Genomic DNA, 20,926 nt, shown 5'->3' with positions numbered 1-20,926 from the left:
TTATCCAACTCTGGGTCTCCTCCTCTCAACAGATCGACCGAGGCACAGACCCCATAGAACTCGGGGCAGCGCGGCGCGGCAGATGACCGAGGAACGCAGAGGTACCGGCGGAGGAGGCGGCGGCAGTGTTGGCAGCGGCGGGAATGGTGGCGGCAGCAGCAGTCAGGGGCCGCAGGTGATGTGGACTCTATTTTATTCATTTTATTTATTATTATTATTATTTATTTATTTATTTTTTTTACGTTCTGGCCTATGGCGCTGTTAGTTGTTTTTTTAGGGGCCTGTCATATCGTCATTTTTTTTACCTTGATTTTTGCTGTTTGTTTGTCTGTCTGTCTGTCTGTCTTTATTCATCTGTTTGTCTGTTTATATTCTTTAATTTCTACTTTATTTATCTATCTATCCAACTGTCTATACATCCGTCCATCTGTCTGTCTGTCTGTTCCATTCATTATCTCTGTCTGTCTTTATCCATCCATTAGTGTGTTTATATTCTTCATTCTGCTTTATTCATCCTTCATCTCTGTCTGTCTATCTTTCTCATCCATTCTATATCTCTTTCTTTGTCTGTCTCTATCCATCCATTCTATATCTTCTTCATTCTCATTCATCCTTCATCTCTTCTTTCTATATCTTTCTCATCCATTCTATATTTCTTTCTTTGTCTGTCTTTATCCATCTGTCTGTCTGTATCCTTTTATCCATACTTTATTAACCTCTATATCCATCTGTCTATATGTCTGTCTCTACCACCAGCAGCAGCTTAACCTAACCACCCCTTACCTCCCCTACAGGACTCCACCAACACAAGCGACCCACCCAGGCCATCCTCAGCCTTATGGGGCGGGGGCGGCCTCGGGGGGGACACGGACGGCGGCGGAGCAGGGGCGGGGGAGGGCGAGGAGCGGGTGGAGGAGTCATCCAGCTTGGGGGCGGCTCGATCGCTGCGCCAGATGGTGAGTGACGACAGCGCCTCCTCCTCAAGCCTAGACTCGTCCTCCTCAGCGACCTCTGGGGCTAGCCGAGCCTCGGAACGCAACACCCGACTCTCGCTCCTGTGGACGTCTCGGCTCCATCGTCTGGGGCAAGATTCCGACGGGGTGGCGACCGATGCGACTCCTAACCCATGGGAGCCCCGACCTGACCCCGCCCCCAGGCCCCCAGGGTGATGACGAACGTGGGGGTAATGAAGAGGAGGCTAGTACTGGGGTGTCAACGTCCACCCCGTCGCCGCTATCCGGGGCACGGGGCGAACGGTCAAGCCTCCATTGGGGTTACTACTTCCATCTATCCGACCGCCCTGGGATTCACGGCAGGCGACCAGGGCGGGTCAACCGGGGCAGAGAGAGAGCGGGGCCGCCGGAAGATGCCCCGAGTCAGGCGAACGGAGCGGGGGCGGGGCCGGGGGTGGAGTCCAGGGATGCTGTTGATGATCCGAGTGATGCGACACAGCCCCCTCTGCCCCCCGGTCCTCCTCCTCTTCCACCTCTCCCTCCAGCCCCTCCACTGTCCCCTGTACCTCTTCTCCCCTCGCCTCCACTTCCTCCTCTCCCGCCTCTTACGCCCTATGATCCAGCTCTGCCACCTCCCGCTCTTCCTTCTGATCCACCCACCGATCCACCATTCATGAGACTTTCCACCCATGGCGAGCTGCCTGATCTCTATCCTACGCTGCCGCCGTCACCGCTCAGCTCCCTAGCGGATCTCTCGGCTGCTCCACCTCCACCTCCACCGTCGGAACGCGCCCGCTCTCTCGCACGGCTCCTCTCCCTCCCCCGCCCTCCACCTTCTTCCACGTTCCTCCACCCCATCCTCTGTCCCTCTCTCCTCACTCCGTAATCCCTCCCGGTCCGATGCCCCCTCCTCTTCCTCCTCCTCCTCCACCTCCTCCTCCCCCAATCCACGCTCCTCCGACCGGCTCCGCGCGTCCATGGCGCGGCTTCTCTCCCGCCATCCCTGTAATTACTTCTCCAGGTCCTCCGCCTCGCACTCCGCCTCCACCCTCTGCTACTCCATCCGAAATCCATCTCATCCGCTGTTCAACACATCCCTTGACACCATTTCGGATGACGCCTCGGGATCCAGGGCGTCGTCGTCGTCGGGGCTGCTCGGGGCGATCCGCGGGGCCGACCTTCCCCTGGGGCCGTCTGCCAGGTCTCGCTCGGCCCTGGACTCGCAGATTGGGGTCCGGGTCCTCAGCAGACACATCGTTAATATAGAACAGATATGCATGTGAGTATCGGCCATTTTCTTACTATTTTCTTTATTTTATTTATTGATTTTTATTTCTTTGTCATCATCATCGTCATTATAGAACAGATATGCATGTGAGTATCAGCCATTTCCTTACTATTTTCTTTTTTTATTTAGCCATTGTTTTTATTTCTTCGGCATCGCAATTATCAATGTAAGACAGATATGCACTTTCGTTTTCTATAGGAGCACACATACACAGACGCACACTCACGCACACAAATATGCATAACACCATCTCTCGTCCATACACACACACACACACACACACACACACACACACACACTCACACCCCATTCCATCACCCATATCCTCACCTGCTCCCTCCCACACACACACACACACACACACACACACACACACACACACACACACACACACACATTACTATCACCCATACATACCCATTCTGCCCCCACCCCCCACCCCCTCCCATTCCCCTCTCTCTCCCCTCCTCCCCCCACCTGCCTACTCATGCCCCCCCTCTCTCCCCCTCTCCCTCAGTGCCCTGCTGGAGATCAACAACCACACCAGGGAGGAACAGATGCTTCAGCAGATCTGCCTCATGCTCAACGATATCCAGGAACAGATCCACTCTCTGCGGCTGCCCGAGGACTCCCAGGTGGTGGAGGACCTCGCCGGGGCCTTCTCCGAGACCCTGCCCACCCCGCCCAAGTTGATTCAGGTGGGTGGAGGGTGGCTTAGGGTCAGTGATAGGGCCAGTAAAAGGTCATTACTAGTGTGGAAACTAAATTATATTCTCTTTATTTATTTATTTATTTATTTTATTTTTTTATGTGAGTGCCCAAGTTGATTCAGGTGATTGAATGGTGGCTTAGTGTCGGTGATCAGGCCAGTAAAGGGTCATTGCTAACGCGGAAACTAAATTACATTCTCTTAACCCGTCCACTGCGATACCAAAGCCAAATCCATGACAGTCGCAGCGGACGGGTTGAATGGTAACATATCACGAATGACATTACTAGTGCTGAAACTTAAATTACATTCTCTCAACCCGTCCGCTGCGATACCAAAGCCAAATCCATGACAGTCGCAGCGGACGGGTTGAATGGTAACATATCACGAATGACATTACTAGTGCTGAAACTTAAATTACACTCTCTCAACCCGTCCGCTGCGATACCAAAGCCACAATCTATCTATCCATAATCTATTCTCTATTCTCATTCTCGGCGACAGGAGGAGGAGGGAGGAGAGGCGCCCGTCCCCCCTCCCGACCTACCTCCTCGGCAACAGTGAGTCTAGTGGCGGGGGTGGTGGTAGCAGTGGTGGTGGTGGTGGTGGTGCAGGGGCGGCGGCAGCGGCGGCGAGCTCCCCCTTCCTGCCTAGGGTACACCAGCGCACCTCCTCGGGCTACCTGTGTCCCCGACCTACCCCGAGTTCAAGGTGGGTGTTATTCTAGTGGTTTTTCTTTTCTTTTCGTTTTATCTTATTTTCTTTATTTTTCTTCCTCTTTCTACTATTTTCCCTTTCTTCTAATTCTCTTCTTCTCTCTCTTTCCATGTTTTGTTTTACTTCTTTTAATTTATTTTCTCATTTTCTTTCATTATCTCACTATTCTCCTTTCTCCCATTTTCCTCTTTTCCTATTCTTTCCTCTCCACTCCTTTCTCCTCCTCCCCTTCCCCTCTTCTCCCCTCCCTCTGCACCTCCCCCCTCTTCACCCCTTCTCCTCCCCTTCCCCTGCTCATTCCTCTTCTCCCCTCTGCACCTCCCCTCTTCACCCCTTCTCCTCCCCTTCCCTCTTCATTCCTCTTCTCCCCTCCTCTCTTCCCCCTTCTCCTCCCCGTCCCCTGCTCATTCCTCTTCTCCCCTCCCTCTGCACCTCCCCCCTCTTCACCCCTTCTCCTCCCCTTCCCCTCCTCATTCCTCTTCTCCCCTCCCTCTGCACCTCCCCCCTCTTCACCCCTTCTCCTCCCCTTCCCCTCTTCATTCCTCTTCTCCCCTCCCTCTGCACCTCCCCCTCTTCACCCCTTCTCCTCCCCTTCCCCTCTTCATTCCTCTTCTCCCCTCCCTCTGCACCTCCCCCCTCTTCACCCCTTCTCCTCCCCTTCCCCTCTTCATTCCTCTTCTCCCCTCCCTCTGCACCTCCCCCTCTTCACCCCTTCCCCTCCTCATTCCTCTTCTCCCCTCACTCCACACCTCCCCCTCTTCACCCCTTCTCCTCCCCTTCCCCTCTTCATTCCTCTTCTCCCCTCCCTCTGCACCTCCCCCTCTTCACCCCTTCTCCCCTTCCCCTCTTCATTCCTCTTCTCCCCTCACTCCACACCTCCCCCTCTTCACTCCTTCTCCCCTTCCTCAGGTTACTCCGCACCTACCGAGGGATGTACAGCCGGGGATGTGAGGCGCGGCTACGCTCCTCCAGCTGCACATGCTTCCAGAGGGGCGGCCAGGGGTGCCTCCGCCGGCCCCCCCTCGCGCAGGTCCGACGGGGAGCAGCGTGGGGTGGTGGGGGGCACTGGGGGGGCAGTCATCGGACCCTTGCCAACGCCGCCCCCAGACCAGGGTACGGACGAGGAGCAGCCGAGGCATATTGTTCGTATCGTCACCGGGAGCCATTACAGACAGGCCGCCTCGGATGTCCAGGTTAGTGTGTGTGTGTGTGTGTGTGTGTTTGTGTGAGAGAGAGAGAGAGAGAGAGAGAGAGAGAGAGAGAGAGAGAGAGAGAGAGAGAGAATCCGCTGCGTGAATCAAGCGTAATTGTTAGTGTTGGTGTGTTGTGGTGACAAGTGAGTGTGTATTTGTTTTCTGAATGAGTCTGTTGTACCGCAGTCTAAAATGATCTGTTGGGGGAGGCTGTTCCAGTGGTGTATGGTGCGTGGAAAGTATGAGTGCTTGTGTGCGTCAGTGTGCGTGTGATATGTTTGGTGTGTTTGGTTGTGTGTGTTACGAGTACGCTGGCTGTTTGTGTTGTGTAAGTATGTGTATCAGTGTCAATATGAGTGTGATCTTGTACATAAGTGTAAGTCTGTGTGCTTGTCTGCGTATGTGAAGAGGTTCCATGTTTATCTGGTGTTTATCCGTGTTGTGATACCAGGCGTTCAAGTGTAATTGTTTGTAATGAATGTGTGTGTGTGTGTCTGCATATGTGAAGAGGTTCCATGTTTATCTAGTGTTTATCCGTGTTGTGATACCAGGCATTCAAGTGTAATTGTTTGTAATGAACCTACCCCCCTTGGTGTTGATTTGCTCTAACCTATCAATGTATCTGTGTGTGTGTGACTAATCTAAGGGCACTCACTAGCTTAAAACAAAGGGCAAAGGTAGTCCCAGGCATTCAAGTGAAGCTCTTTGTAATGAACCTAGCTGCCTTGGTGTTGATTTGCTGTAACCTATCAATGTGTCTGTGTGTGTGTGACTAATCTAAGGGCACTCACTAGCTTAAAACAAAGGGCAAAGGTAGTACCAGGTGTTCAAGTGTAGTTTGCAGGCATTTTTATTTATTTATTTATTTTTTTTTTTCAGCGGGCTTTTTCTTTCACATTTGTTACCTTTTTGTATTCCCTTGAACTGACTCCTTTGCTGTAAAAAAAAACAAATTAAATAAAAAAAAGTTTGCAATGAACCTTCCCGCCTTGGTGTTGATTTGCTCTAACCCATCAATGTATCCGTGTGTGTGTGACTAAGCTAAGAGTTACTAGTTTAAGACAAAGGGCTGAGGGCCGTGTTTTAAGACGCCATCGCTTCTCACATCAACTATTTCTAAAGGTCAAAGAGGGGATCAAACTGTTTTTCATGAGTGTTTTTTAAGGTTCATGGCACAGAAGAAGCGTCACACTACCATCAGGGTCATAAAACTACCCCTGGAAAGGCCTACAGCTCCTACGAAAGCCATGTCAAATATGTGAACTTGGGCGACGAAATGTTTTCAAACACGACCTTAAGACAAACATGAACCATTTGTCATCACACAATTCTTTACACAAACCACCTATAGGAGGATCAAGGAGCCAGCCAGGAGGACGGATCACCAACTCCATCTCCTCCACCTCTACCTCCACCTCCGCCTCCACCACCACCACCAGCAGAACCACCCAGTCAGTCACCTCCACTCAGTACAGCCACCACCACAGCCTCCACTTCTACAGCGAGCACCACCTCCTCTTCCTCCTCCTCCTCCTCCTCCTCCTCTTCCGCCAGTAACAAGGACTTGAGGAACAGTACGAGTAAGTTCTTGTTTGTTTGTTTGTTTTTTGTTTTTTGTGTGTTTGTTGAATATTTTGAAATTTATTTATATTTGTTTTGGTGTTTTTTTTTTATAACATTTTTTCCACTTCTGTTCTTCCTCTCCTCCTCTTTCTTTCTCTTCTTCTTCCTCCTGCTCCCACTCCTCTTTCTTCTCCACCTCCTCCTCCCTCTCTTTCTCTTCCCCTTTCCTTCTTTTCCTCCACCTCCTCCTCCTTCACCTATTCCTCCACCTTCTCCTCCTCCACCTCCTCTTCCTCGGCCACCAACCTGCCCCGGCGCCTCAACGACTTCCTGAGGAACCTGGCGGCGCGGCAGCACCAGCAGCAGGAGCGTGGGGCGGGGGAGGGCGGGGCACGGGGCGGGGGCCTGCTGCCCCGCAGTGGCTCCCCGTGGCCTCAGCTGGTCATCCCGCGCATCACCCTCAGCGACCCCAGTGGCAGCGAGAGCCAGGTGGAGGAGGAGCAGGGCTCAGCACCCCCCGGCCCCGGCCCCGGCTCAGGCCCCACCTCACGCTCTGGCCCCAGCCTGGCGCGCCGGGACCAGGGGGAGTTCAGCACCCGCTCGGTGTCTGGGGTGCCCCTCAGGCTGCTGGGGCGGCAATACGCCGTGGACCGCCGCAGCCCCGACTCAGAGGACTCATCCGGCCCGCTAGACGGGGCGGGTGACGGCCCCGGCCAGCCCCCGGAGCCCTTCTTCCCCTGGCGGGAGCACCTGGCGCCTTTCGACATGGGGCTGTCCCAGGGCCCCGAGTCGGCCATGTTGTTCCGCAACAACCTGCCCCGCGCCCCGCCCGACCGGGGGGCCGAGCGGTAGGCCGACAGTATCCTCAGCTCCTGTTGCCAGTAAGTGGCTGGGGCGGGGTTTTGGTGTAGAGACAGATGACAGACATATGTATAGAACACTTGCATGCCCAAACACACACACACACACACACACACACACACACACACACACACACACACACCTGCCTGACTCCCTGATCCACCTCTCTCCTGCAGCGCTGGGCATCACGCAGCGCATCCAGGCTTGGGACTTCACCCGCTGCCGCATCCCAGACATCTCGGACGGTAAGTGGGGCTGTGAACACCTTCCACGCGCACACCCATCACTGATACACACACACACACACACACACACACACACACACACACACACACACACATCACTGATACACACACACACACACACACACACACACACACACATCACTGATACACACACACACACACACACACACACACACCCATCACTGATACACACACACACACACACACACACACACACACCCATCACTGATACACACACACACACACACACACACACACACACACACACACACAGGTTAATTTTACTGCCTTACATCTCACTTCTCTTTATCCTCCCTAACATAAACTCTCACTAGATCTTCCCATACCCCCCTCCACACCCCATATTGACCCCTCTTCTGACCTCATGTTCTTTTTTCTTTCATTTGGAGCAGTTTATTTATTTTTTTAAGCTCCCTCCCTTCCTGTAAGAAAAAATCTCCCACACCTTCACTACACCCTCACACCACGCCTGCCTCACCCACACCCGCGCCTCTCATCCGCCCGCAGGTGTGGCTAATGTGGTGGTGCGGAAGTGCAAGATCCACAACGACGCGAGTGTGGACATATCCTCCGACGGCACCATGCTGGCGGCCCTCATCCCCGAGAGCCAGGCGATGACCATGGTTGGTGAGTATCGGGGCAGGGTCGGTACTCTGGAGGGGCTTGGTGAGGGGCTGGAGGAACCTTCCATTAGTTAGTAGTTGTGAATGTGTTTGATAGACATGTTTTAGCTGTTTATCTTATGTCCTTTTATGTGTGTGTGTGAGAGAGAGAGAGAGAGAGAGAGAGAGAGAGAGGTACTTACAGATACTTACAGAAGACCTCCTGGAAGAGGCTTACGCCTGTGACTCCAGATCTACGTTAACAACTTGTGGCAGTGTGTGGTGGATGATTTGAGCCTTGTAATTATATTCCAAATCTTGGTTAGCCCAGAATTGATCGAGTCTGGATTCAAACTGAATCACTGTTGTTGCCGCCACCACCCACTCAGGCAGTTGATTCCAATTATTCACTACTCTACTTGGGAAAGCATACTTCCTTACATCCAACCGTGATCTTGACTTAAACAGTTTCAATGAATTTCCCCTACTCCTGCTTTCTTCTCTAAGTTTCAATATTCCTCTGGTACATGCATCATCATATTTCCCAGTGAGTATCTTATAGGCCTCAATTAGATCTCCCCTTGCTCTTCTATATGCCAGTGTGGGCAGTCTCAGCTTCCTCAGTCTCTCTTCGTAGGAAAGTCCCTTGAGTTCAGGCACCATCCTAGTAGCCCTTCGCTGAACGTTTTCCACAATTTCAATGTCTTTCACCAAGTAAGGACTCCATACTTGGTTGGCGTATTCAATGCATGGCCTTACCAGTGCCTTAAACAAGGATTTCAATATTTCAGAATCCAATGAAACAAAAGTTCTTCTAATTATTCCCACTAAATTATTGGCTTTATTTACTTTTTCTACTAGATGGTCAGCACAACTTAGTTTATTGTTTATAATGACACCCACATCTTTCTCTGTAGTAATCCTCATTAACTGTTTCTCCATGTGATATCCTTGATCTTCAACAGATGTTCTTCCTATTCTCATGTATTTGCATTTGTCTGGATGAAATCTTAATAACCATTTTTCACTCCATGAATATAAGTCTAACACATCTTGCTGCAACTTCCGACAGTCATCTTCTTCTTTAATGCATCTAAAGATCTTAGTATCATCCGCATACATATATACTTCACTATCATTTGATATTTTATCAGGGAGATCATTTATGAATATTACAAACAGCAATGGCCCGAGAACAGACCCCTGCGGCACTCCACTTATCACTGGCTTCCAACTTGACATTTCCCCCTTCACCACCACTCTTTGTTTTCTCTGTGTTAGAAAAGCTGTAATCCATTCCTGGTACTCTTTTCCAACTCCATAACTCTTAATTTTACTTATAAGCCTTTTATGTGCCACTCTATCAAATGCCTTCATAAAATCGCAATATATTACATCAATTGCATAACCATCATCAATAGTTTCAGTCCACTTGTCCATAACTTTTATGAGTTGGAGCACCGTTGACCGTCCCGGGATAAATCCATATTGTTTTTCACTAAACAAATTATATGATCTCATGTGCGTCATTATCTCCTCCCTTATTATAGTCTCAAAAATCTTACATATGACACTTGTCAAGCTGACTGGTCTATAGTTTTCTGGGATACACTTGGCACCCTTTTTATATATGGGAGTAATATGTGCAATGAGCCAATCCTGAGGGAGTTCCTTGTGTGTAAAGGAGTATTGATAAAGTATTTCTAAGGGCACTAATAGTTGTTCCATAGCCTCCTTTATGATTCTAGGGTGTATCCCATCAGGTCCAGGTGATTTATGCTTTTTTAGATTTTCAATGATCTTTTTAATTTTTACTTTAGTAATTTCTAGATGAGTCAAGGTTGGTATACTCTTCACTTCACAGTCTGGCACTTTGCCTTTTGGCTCTTCCACAAAGACTTTTGAAAATTGTTCTGCTAAAATTTCAACTTTCTCCGATTCATTTTCAGTTTTACCATCTTCAGCAATGCCCTTTTGTAAGTCAGGAATCCTGGGTTTACTTTTTACCTTACTCTGGACATATTTCCAGAATACTTTGGGATTCTCTTTTACGTTTTTAGCTGTTTCTTTTTCCTTAACCTTCACAGCATTTCGTGTTTCTTTTCTGATTTGATTGTTCAGTCTCCTGTACTCTTTCTCGGTCTCCATATACATTGTCCTGCTGAATGCATTCAAATTCCCTTTTAAAGATTTCATTCTCATCCATAACCTCTGTTTTCTTTTTATCTTAGACCACAATTTCTTGTTCATTTGTAAATTTTCATTTGTCCTCTTCCTGTATTGCTTAAAATTCCCTATCCTTCTTGTAGGCACACTCTTTTCTATTGCAACATGTAACTTTGACTTGAATTTACTCCACATTTCTTCTATATTAGTAGCATCAGATAAGTATTCCTTCCAGTCTATCTCCAGTTCCCTTCTCAACAACTCATAATCGGCTTTTTCATACAAATAAATTGTCTTCTTTTCTTGAGCCAGAGTCTCCTCCATGTCACACACAGCGTGAATCACGGCATGGTCACTTCTCCCCAAAGGATTCCCAATCATAACTTCTTCCACAATTGACTCTTCATTAGTGAAGAACAAGTCCAGAGTGTTACCCATATGTTCTCCTCTCATCCTGGTAACATCCTTCACATGTTGCATCAAAAAGCAATCACGCACCTTCTCCATGAATGTAGTTCCAAAATCATTTATTCCAGTGTTAGTGGTGTAATTTTCCCAATTTATTTGTGGCAAATTAAAATCCCAGTTATAATCTTATAAGTTGCTTTCATCTCATTCATCTCTTGAAACAGGTCTAGAAGCAAATGATTGTTTCTCTCCAGGCTGTTTGGACTCCTGTATATTAATGTTAAAATTATCTTTTCTCCTTGAAGCACAATTTCCAAACAGCAATATTCACAAAAATTTGAGACTAAATCAACCTTGTTATATGTGATACCATTTTTCACATATATCAGTAGACCTCTGCCAACATTACCAAAGATATTAGTTTCCTCTATCTCATATCCATCAATATTATATTCTACTATATTTCTCTTGTATCTAAAATGCTTTGGTTTAACTTCAGATAAAGCAATCACACTTGGTTTTTCACTCATGGTATCCAGTAATAACTTCAATTCCAAAATCTTATCACAAGTATATACATCCACATTTGTAAACATAACAATAAACTTACTATTTACATTTTTTACACCACCAACCCCTAGTGTACCAACATTATCTTCTACACTGGCCGTGACCCTTGCTCCTCCACCTTGACAACTCTTCTGTTCCAGGGTGGACCTCTGACCACATGCTTCCCCTTCCCTGTCTCCGTTAAGTTTTTTGCTTTTTCCAACAAGTCCTGATCCAATTGTCTTTCCCTCCTGGTTAAGTCATAGGCCACTCTAAAGTTCTTCAAGTTGTCATCCTTGGCCAATTCTTTAACGTTTCTAAATAAATCATTTCTCACTTCTGGATCAGTCAACACAGTTAGGACGGGCCTTCCTCTGCCTTCCTTCTTTTCCCGAGCCTTACCACTCTTGCCATCTTCTCTTCATGAATCCCACATGCATTCAAAATTTGTTTCATAATCTGTCTGTCATGTTTAATTCTTTCCTGAAACATACTTGAGTCACACTCTGGAACATTGTATACCACAATGTTATTTTCCTCTTCTTCTTATCATTTAGTTCCTCAAATACTGTATTCATATCCATTTCTTTCTGTATTCCCTGAGACACCTGATGTTCCCCATATGTCCTCTCTCCTTCCTTCATCTCTTTTTTGGTTGACTCCTTCAAGTCTGATAAATTCATTTCAACTCTTTCCATCCGTGAACTCAAATCTTGCATACTCTCCTTGTCTGTCATTACCCTGGCCTCCAGAACCCCCACCCTACCAGTAACATTATCAAGAACTTCTTTATCCACTTTGACTGCTTCACGTATCTCCTGAACCTCAACCTGGATTATCTCCTGTTTCTCAATTAAATCTGCTTGTGTCTTCTCCAGCTTTTCTATATATGATTTTAGTTTGGCACATCCTTTCGTGCAGGAAATACAATGCCAAGTAAATTGAGATCCAGCCTCTTCTTCCACCATAAACTTATAAACATCTGGTGGTATTTTTTCACACTTAGCATGGTACCATGTCTCACATATATCACATAAAATTGCCATATCCTTTTCTCTTACCATTTTACTGCATCTCCCACACACATCCCCTGTACTTTCCTTCCTTTCCTCTTCAGATATTTCTGTTGTTGTTCTGCCTGCAGGTTTCCTCTCAGTCCCACCATCCATTCGTTTATTCTCCATGTTTCTCTTTGTTTACCACTCAGATTACAATTTTAAAGACCTTATTTCAAGAGCTCACGGACGGCACGTCCACCACACACCTATCCGATTATTACCAAGGCCTAGCGGAGTGTTATTTGGGGTAAGACAGTGTTATAATTCATTATTGTGTTACTGGGTGAATGTGTGTTACGGTTTGTAGTGCCCTGTGTTACGTCAAGTGTTCTGCTGTGCCTGGCAGTGTGACGTGACAGCAGTGTTTAGATGTGTTACGTGATCCCAGAGAGTGTTACAAGTGGTGACATTAGTAGTATTCTGTTACCTGGACACATGATAGGGTTGTTACTGGCTGTGTTAAGGTGACGGGCTGTGACGTGGGTTCTCAGGTGTTATAAACTCACAGAAGAATTCCGGAAGAGGCTCACCTGTGTCTCCGGCTCGAAATAACTTAGTTTGATCGTTGGGGCGGTGGTGAAGGTGTCTGGACCCGTGCCCAATATCAGTGGCTGCCGTGTGCTCAACTTTTTGTCTCTGTGATCTCCAAGCCTTGTCCAACCTATTTTCAAAGCTTTTAACTGATGGTGCACTCACTACTGCTTCAGGGAGGCTGTTCCAGATGTCCACCACTCTATTACAGGATGAACATTTTGGTAAATCTTAGGAATAGCGGCTCCTAGCTGGTGGGCGTTTAGGGCACGGCATGGTGGTAATTACAAGATTTCTAGCTCACACGACGGGGTTTTGACAAGCGGACAGGTGGCGTGTTTATGTCACAAGGGTGTATTTCTCCACGCTGGCCTCACGGTTTCTTTCAGGTCGATGGGCGGTGAGACTGCCAGCTCCAGGGTGAAGAAAGGAAGAGCGTAAAATACACCTTTGTGAAATAAACACGCCACCTGTCCGCTTGTCAAAACCCCATCGTAGTTGCTGGAAATGGAAAAGAATGCTGCTATCCAGTTTAAAATGTTGCCCTGATGTTATAACTTTTTTCTCAATTAATCTCCTGTGTGGAACTTTATCAAATGCTTTAGCAGAATTGCAATATGCAACATCCACTGCGCTGCCTTCGTCCAGATGCTGTGTCCATTGGTCCAGCACGGCAATGAGCTGCGGCCGGCACCGTTCATCATCTGCCCGTCCGTAGTATTGTTTTCTGCTGAGTGGTTGATAATTCTTCAAATGCTCTGAAAATTTTCTCTTATTATGGTTTCCATTATTTTGCATATGACACAGGTCAAACTCACAGGTCTGTAATTACCTGGTTCATTTGTATCAGCCTTCTTATAGATGGGTGTAATGTTGGCCAGTCTTCATGTAACTCACTGGTCTGCAATATCTTCCTGAGTGTCCCTTCAGCTCTTTTATCACCAGTTGGACTGGAGTGACAGGCAGTGTTAACAGTGCCACAGACAGTGTTATGTGATGCAAGACAGATTACTAGTTACCCAGTGTTAGGCTGTCTTGTTACCTGACCTGCCTACCCCTCTCCTGTGACATGGGGTCAGGTGTTATGCAGTGCCGCAGACAGTGCCATGTGATGCCAGGCAGTGTTCATAGTGGCATAGATTTGTGTGGTGCCAGAATCAGTGTGATGCCAGTCATTGGTGCCAGGGACGGTATATGTATAGAATAACACCCAGGTGACCCTAGGACAAAGCTTTATTTTCTCCCTCACTCTCCTCAATGTTACCAGCTTACCGTAGGCATAACATTGTATTTTTCTGTTTCTGGCCCGTAAATATTGCAAAAAAGAGCATCAGTAATTACCGAATTTAACAATAATTATAAATGCATATTGTTATCTTTATGGGGCGATAGTTTGGGGTCAGTAAAGACAATACGCCAAGTACTACTACAGCCTGGTAGCCCTAAACTACCACTTGAGCCAGCTAAACGTAATATATGGAGGAGAAAAGAGAATAAATGAACCCGTGGACATACCCACAACTCCTGTGAAAGCCTTGGCAAATATGTGTAGGCCTACTTGTGTGCCAACATATGGAAGAGCATGGGCCTAACTTTTCTTCTTCCTCCTCAGGTTTTGGGCGCCCAGCCGTGAACTAACAGTCTTGGCTTCAGGGCAGGTCGCTAAAATGGTATGTGTGTGTGTGTGTGTGTGTGTGTGTGTGTGTGTGTGTGTGTGTTAGGAAGGTTTTCATCATTAATATAAAAGCTTGTTGTTGGGGTGAGAGGTGGAGTCAGAGGTCAGCGATGAATAGATACGTTTATTGGGGGAGCGAGAACAGACTCCCGCCGTGAGGGGCGGCCGGGCTAACTGAGGCTTTCGCGCTAATTCATTTTTTTCTTGGTAGATGGTGGCTCGCGCTAATTGCGGCTCGCTCTAATTGATCTCGCTCTAACTGAGGCTTTCGCGCTAATTAATTTTTTTCTTGGTAGATGGTGGCTCGCGCTAATTGCGGCTCGCTCTAATTGATCTCGCTCTAACTGAGGCTTTCGCGCTAATTAATTTTTTTCTTGGTAGATGGTGGCTCGCGCTAATTGCGGCTCGCTCTAATTGATCTCGCTCTAACTGAGGCTTCCGCGGTAATTAATTTTTTTCTTGGTAGATGGTGGCTCGCGCTAATTGCGGTTCGCTCTAATTGATCTCGCGCTAAGTGGGGCTTTCGCGCTAATTAATTTTTTTCTTGGTAGATGGTGGCTCGCGCTAATTGCGGTTCGCTCTAATTGATTTCGCGCTAATTGCGGTTCGCTCTAATTGATCTCGCGCTGAGGCTTTCGCGCTAATTAATTTTTTTCTTGGTAGATGGTGGCTCGCGTAGTAAAATTTGTCAAGATGTTTTTTGAAAAATGGCATAGGTTCAATATATCAGAATTTTTTTTCTTTTTTTCAAATATAAAAAATAAAAAATTTACAGATTGGCAAAAACAGTTTTCAAGAAACCATCTTGACAAGTTGTTATAATAGCAATGAGTTATCAGATGTGCGCGTCACAAGAAAATCAGTAAAAAAATGGCTCAGAAAAATTAATTCAAATTTTTCGTAAAAACAAAAAATAATTTTCTTAATTTTTCCTTTCATCTGATCAGCTTGAAATGTTCATATGATAACAAAGGTACTGATATATACAACATACAAATTATTCATGGCCAGAGATGCAATTTTAATCCACGGTGGACTTTCCCCTTATGTTAGGTTTGGTTTAATTTATTTGGATCCTTCTCTTCCCTTCCCATCCCTTCTTCCTTCCCATCCTTCTCATCCCTTCCCATCCCTTCCTTCCTTCCCATCCTTACCTTCTCATCCCATCCCATCCAATCCTTTCCCTTCCTTTCCCTTCCTTTTCCCAACCCTTCCTTTCCATCCCTTCCTTTTCCTTCCCATTCCTTCCCTACCCTTCCTTCCCATCCCTTCTCTTCCTTCCCATCCCTTCTCTTCCTTCCCATCCCTTCTCTTCCTTCCCATCTCTTCCTTCCTTCCCATCCTTACCTTCTCATCCCATCCCATCCAATCCTTTCCTTCCTTTCCCAACCCTTCCCTTTCCATCCTTCCTTTTCCTTCCCATTCCTTCCCTTCCTTCCTATCCCTTCCTTCCCATCCCATCCCTTCCCTTCCCATCCCTTCCCTTCCCATCCCTTCCCTACCCTTCCCATCCCATCCCATCCTTTCCCTTCCTTTCCCATCCCTTCCCTTTCCATCCCTTCCTTTTCCTTCCCTTCCCTTCCCATCCCTTTCCTTCCCATCCCTTTCCTTCCCTTCCCATCCCATCCCATCAACTCCCATCCCATACCTTCCCATCCCATCAATTCCCATCCCTTCCTTCAATCCTATCCTTCCCATCCCTTCCATTCCCATCCTTCCCTTCCTATCCCATCCCTACCCTTCCCATCCCATCCCATCCATCCTTTCCTTCCTTTCCCATCCCTTCCTTTCTATCCCTTCATTTTCCTTCCCTTCCCTTCCCATCCCTTTCCTTCCCATCCCTTTCCTTCCAATCCATTCCCATCCCATCCTTCCTCTCCCATCCCATCCTTTCCCATTCCATCCCTTCCCATCCCTTCCCTTCCAATCCTATCCCTTCCCATCCCTTCCAGTACCATCCCTTCCTTCCTTCCTTCCCATCCCTTCCTGTCCCTTCTCTTCCCTTCCATTCCATTCCATTCCATTCCCATCTATTCTATCATATTCAATAAATCTTTAACAGCTGGAAAAGTTCCGTCAGATTGGAAACTTGCAAATGTCACACCAATTTTCAAAAAGGGGGACAAGTCTCATCCAGGAAACTATCGACCAATTAGCCTGACATCTATTGTTTGTAAGTTAATGGAGACTATCATTCGCGACAATATGGTGAAATTTTTCGAAGAAAATAATATGATAAATAATTCGCAACATGGCTTTCGTAGTAAACGTTCGTGTTTAACTAACTTACTTGATTTTTTTTCATTATATTTTTGAGGTGTTCGATGAAAGCAGATCAGTACATATCATATATCTGGATTTTCAAAAGGCATTTGATAAGGTCCCCCACCAACGATTGCTCAGCAAACTACTGGCGCACAGTATCTCGGGTAACATTCACAATTGGCTTGTGGACTGGCTCTCTGAGCGGAAACAGAGAGTAGTTCTAAACGGTGTTACATCTAACTGGCTTGACGTTAGAAGCGGCGTACCTCAAGGCTCAGTGCTTGGCCCCATGCTCTGCTTAATTTATGTTAATGATATCGATGATGGGCTCACTTGCAAAGTATCAAAATTTGCTGATGACCCAAAAATTGCTAGTCAAGTAACTGCGACACTCGACGAAGAAGCCTTACAGTCAGACCTAGATGGACTTGCACGTTGGGCCAATCAATGGCAAATGAAATTTAACGTTGACAAATGTAAAGTGTTGCACATCGGAATAATAACAATCGCGCTCGGTACGTAAAGAATGGCCAACAACTTTCTGCAGTAAGTGAAGAAAAGGATCTTGGAATCACTATATCAAGCGATTTAAAGCCCGGTCAGCATTGTTCAGAGGTAGTTAAAACTGCAAACAAATTGCTTGGCTTCATCGGACGAGTCTTTAATAATAAATCGGAAAAAGTAATATTAAAACTGTATAATTCGTTGGTTCGACCCCGTCTAGAGTACTGTGTACAGTTTTGGTCTCCCTACTACAGAAAAGACATAGAAAAGTTGGAACGGGTCCAACGAAGAGTAACAAAGATGATTCCTAGGTTGAGAGATTTGTCATATGAACAAAGGCTTAAAGAAGTAAATTTATTCAGCCTATCAAACCGAAGAATGCGAGGCGATCTAATAGAAGTGTTTAAAATGTTTAAAGGATTCAGTGATATTAATGCGCAAGATTACTTTACAATTGATCGATCAAATAGAACAAGAAGAAATCACAATTTGAAGATAAGTGGTAAAAGATTCTCGTCGCACGAAGCTAAACACTTCTTCTTCAATGGAGTTGTTAATGTTTGGAACTCTCTACCCTGTGATGTCGTTGATAGTACAACAGTTACGGCCTTCAAGAACAGATTAGACAAGTGTTTTGAATCCAACCAGCAACTAAGATATTACTCATTGTCGTAATAACGTTAAGTTCTTTCAAATACTGGTGTCCTTGTCCGCTTTTATCGCCCGGTTAGTGGTAGCAGTAATGGTAGTTCTTTCCTCTTTCCTACAAATTTCCATGCAGTTTTTCCATGCTGCATGGTTCTTTTTCCTTTCCTGCCAGCTTTGGCTGCAGGGATGGGGGGGTGGGGAGGAGCCTTCGCCTTTGCTGTCCTTCATCTTCCACCTTGGATTAGATAGTTAGTGTAGCTTGTCACAAACAGCCTCGTAAGGACCAGCAGGTCTGCTGTTGTTTGTTCTTCCTTTGTGTTCCTCCTAATATATGACAGACCTCACAAGTGCTAAACCAATTATTATCATCATCATCATCATCATCATTATTATTATTATTATGTGAAGCTCTGTAGATACTGTAAATATGTCTTGTTAGTAAAGAATATTTAACATAATTATAGATCATTTTTAGCTTTTATATTTCTCTCTCTCTCTCTCTCTCTCTCTCTCTCTCTCTCTCTCTCTCTCTCTCTCTCTCTCTCTCTCTCTCTCTCTCTCTCTCTCTCTCTCTCTCTCTCTCTCTCTCTCTCTCTCTCTCTCTCTCTCTCTCTCTCTCTCTCTCTCTCTCTCTCTCTCTCTCTCTCGTCGAATTCTTTAACGCCTGGAACGATTTCTACGGCCAGAGTAGACTTTTTCAAAGGGACGGCATACACCTGTCCCCCATCGGGGCAGCCAGATTTGGAAGGCTCCTCAACAACGCCGTACGTAACGCCCGAACAACAAAAAACGACTCTCAGCCACGTCCTTCCATCCCGCCCGTGTAGATAGACACCATACACCGCGACAGACTCGTAACATTGAACCCTCCAGTACCTCTATTACCAAGCTTCAAGATAACCTAAGAGTCCTTAGTTTCAATGCGCGTAGCCTAAGAAACAAATTTGATGAACTGCGATGTCTTGCTCTGACAGAAAACTTAGACGTAATTGCTATAACCGAAACATTTATCGACACCACTAATATTGATTTAAGTTCCGAATACAACATAGATGGCTACAGATTCTTCAACAATGATCGTGTAAACCGTAGAGGGGGTGGTGTCGCCCTTTATGTCAAAAGCTCTTGCAACCCACTGACAAAACACCAAGAAACAGTAACGTAGAACATTTGTGCGTGCGAGTAAACATTGCAAAAGTCAATTTAAATATATCTGTCACTTACAGGCCTCCGGGGCAATCACTTGATGGCGATCTTGAAATGTACAGCGTCTTAAGGCAGTCACTTAATAACAGCGACTCACTGATACTAGGAGACTTTAACCTCCCCCATATCGACTGGGCGACACTGTCGGGTACAGAAGGTGAGTCACATAGAATGATCGAATTTCTAGAGGAAAATTATCTAAGCCAAATGGTTTCTGAACCAACTCGACAAAATAACATACTTGACCTTGTTATAGCGACCCAAGATAACCTAGTCAGTAATGTCACGGTAGGAGAACACCTCGGTTCCTGCGATCATAAACTAGTGCGCGTCGACATTAGAGCTCAAACATCGGTGACTGAAAATAAAGTTAAGGTGCCCAATTTCAAAAGAGCCAACTTCGTAGAAATCCGACGAAAACTAATAGATATGCAACTATCAGATGACGGCAATGCAGAGGACGCCTGGCTAAACTTTAAAAATCACTTATTCACTCAGCAGGACACATTTGTCCCCTTGTGCGAGAAGCGAATTAACACTAATAAAAGTCCACCTTGGTTTAATAGCGAAATTAAACACTCAGTCAAGGAGAAAATTGTCTTACAGGTTAAAGAAAGACCAAAGCACGCCCGAAAACATTAGACTTTACAATGATGCCAGGCGACGAGTAAAAAGATTAGTGCATCAGGCAAAGCGTAGATATGAAGAAAATATTGCAGCCAACTGTAAAAATAATCCGAAATCCTTCTTCAGTTACATAAACAACAGAAAGGCGATCAGAAGTGGAATTGGACCCTTAACAAACAGCGACGGTGCACTAGTGACTGACAGCCAACACGTTGCAAACCTATTAAATAATTACTTTTCCTCGGTGTTTAATAATAACAGTCCTCCCACCACCACCACCAACACCAGTGCTAATGTAAATCCCGAGTATGCATTGTCTAACTTTGAAATAACACCCGATGAAGTCCTTAAAGCCCTCAAATCACTTAAAACAAATAAAAGTCCTGGACCTGATAAAGTATATCCAACTCTGCTGAAAGAAACAAAGAGCGAAATACTCTCCTCCCTCACAACCGTATTCAATATGTCCTTGCGACAAGGCATTGTCCTTTCAGACTGGAAAAAGGCTAACGTGACACCGATTTTTAAGAAAGGAGACAAAAAAGTACCAGGTAATTACAGGTCCATTAGTCTAACTTCGGTTGTAGGTAAGCTACTTGAGGGCATAATTAGAGACAAAATTGTGAGTTACCTTGAAAGCCACTCATTAATTGGGGACTCACAACATGGCTTCCGAAACAAAAGATCCTGCCTATCAAATCTATTAACCTTTTATAACGACCTCTTCACTGTTTATGACGTAACCAAATCACTGGACGTAGTCTATCTTGATTTCCAGAAAGCGTTTGATAAAGTCCCGCATCACAAATTACTTTACAAATTAAAGCAAATAGGTATTGACGGTCAAGTAAACCAATGGATCGCGAATTGGTTGAGCAACAGACAACAAAGAGTAGTGATCGACGGATTTAACTCAGAGTGGGCGCCTGTCACTAGTGGCGTCCCTCAGGGCTCGGTCCTTGGCCCAGTGCTCTTCATTATTTACATCAACGACGTGGATGTTGGACTCAATAACCGCATTAGTAAATTTGCAGACGACACAAAGATTGGTAACTCGGTTCTCACTGACGAAGACAGGCAAAGCCTCCAAGAGGATTTGCACAAAATTTCAGCTTGGTCGGATAGATGGGAGATGCC

General features: G+C 46.2%; 1 protein-coding gene across 10 annotated transcripts in view; it reads left to right on the top strand.

The window, feature by feature from the left end:
- The first annotated feature begins 1,915 nt into the window (after positions 1-1,915).
- Positions 1,916-20,926, top strand: part of LOC126989189 (uncharacterized) — a 23,893-nt gene continuing 4,882 nt past the window's right edge. For 5 of the 10 annotated variants that reach the window (XR_007743009.1, XR_007743008.1, XR_007743007.1 and 2 more), the window contains exons 1-5: positions 2,089-2,232; positions 2,759-2,939; positions 3,455-3,661; positions 7,461-7,529; positions 8,058-8,177. Coding sequence is in view for 2 of the 10 variants with exons in the window: in XM_050847745.1 (XP_050703702.1) it covers positions 2,227-2,232; positions 2,759-2,939; positions 3,455-3,661; positions 7,461-7,529; positions 8,058-8,177; positions 13,473-13,582 (693 nt within the window). In the remaining 8 variants the exon portion in view is untranslated. Of the gene's footprint in view, positions 2,233-2,309; positions 2,328-2,758; positions 2,940-3,454; positions 3,662-4,576; positions 4,861-6,211; positions 6,441-6,758; positions 7,305-7,460; positions 7,530-8,057; positions 8,178-13,472; positions 13,754-14,476; positions 14,524-20,926 lie in introns of those variants that run through there. The other 5 variants (XR_007743002.1, XR_007743003.1, XR_007743004.1 and 2 more) reach the window with 5 other exon arrangements.

This window comes from Eriocheir sinensis, unplaced genomic scaffold, assembly GCF_024679095.1.
Source record: "Eriocheir sinensis breed Jianghai 21 unplaced genomic scaffold, ASM2467909v1 Scaffold109, whole genome shotgun sequence".
In the NCBI taxonomy this organism is placed as follows: domain Eukaryota; kingdom Metazoa; phylum Arthropoda; class Malacostraca; order Decapoda; family Varunidae; genus Eriocheir; species Eriocheir sinensis.
This window is presented reverse-complemented; position numbering and strand designations above follow the sequence as displayed.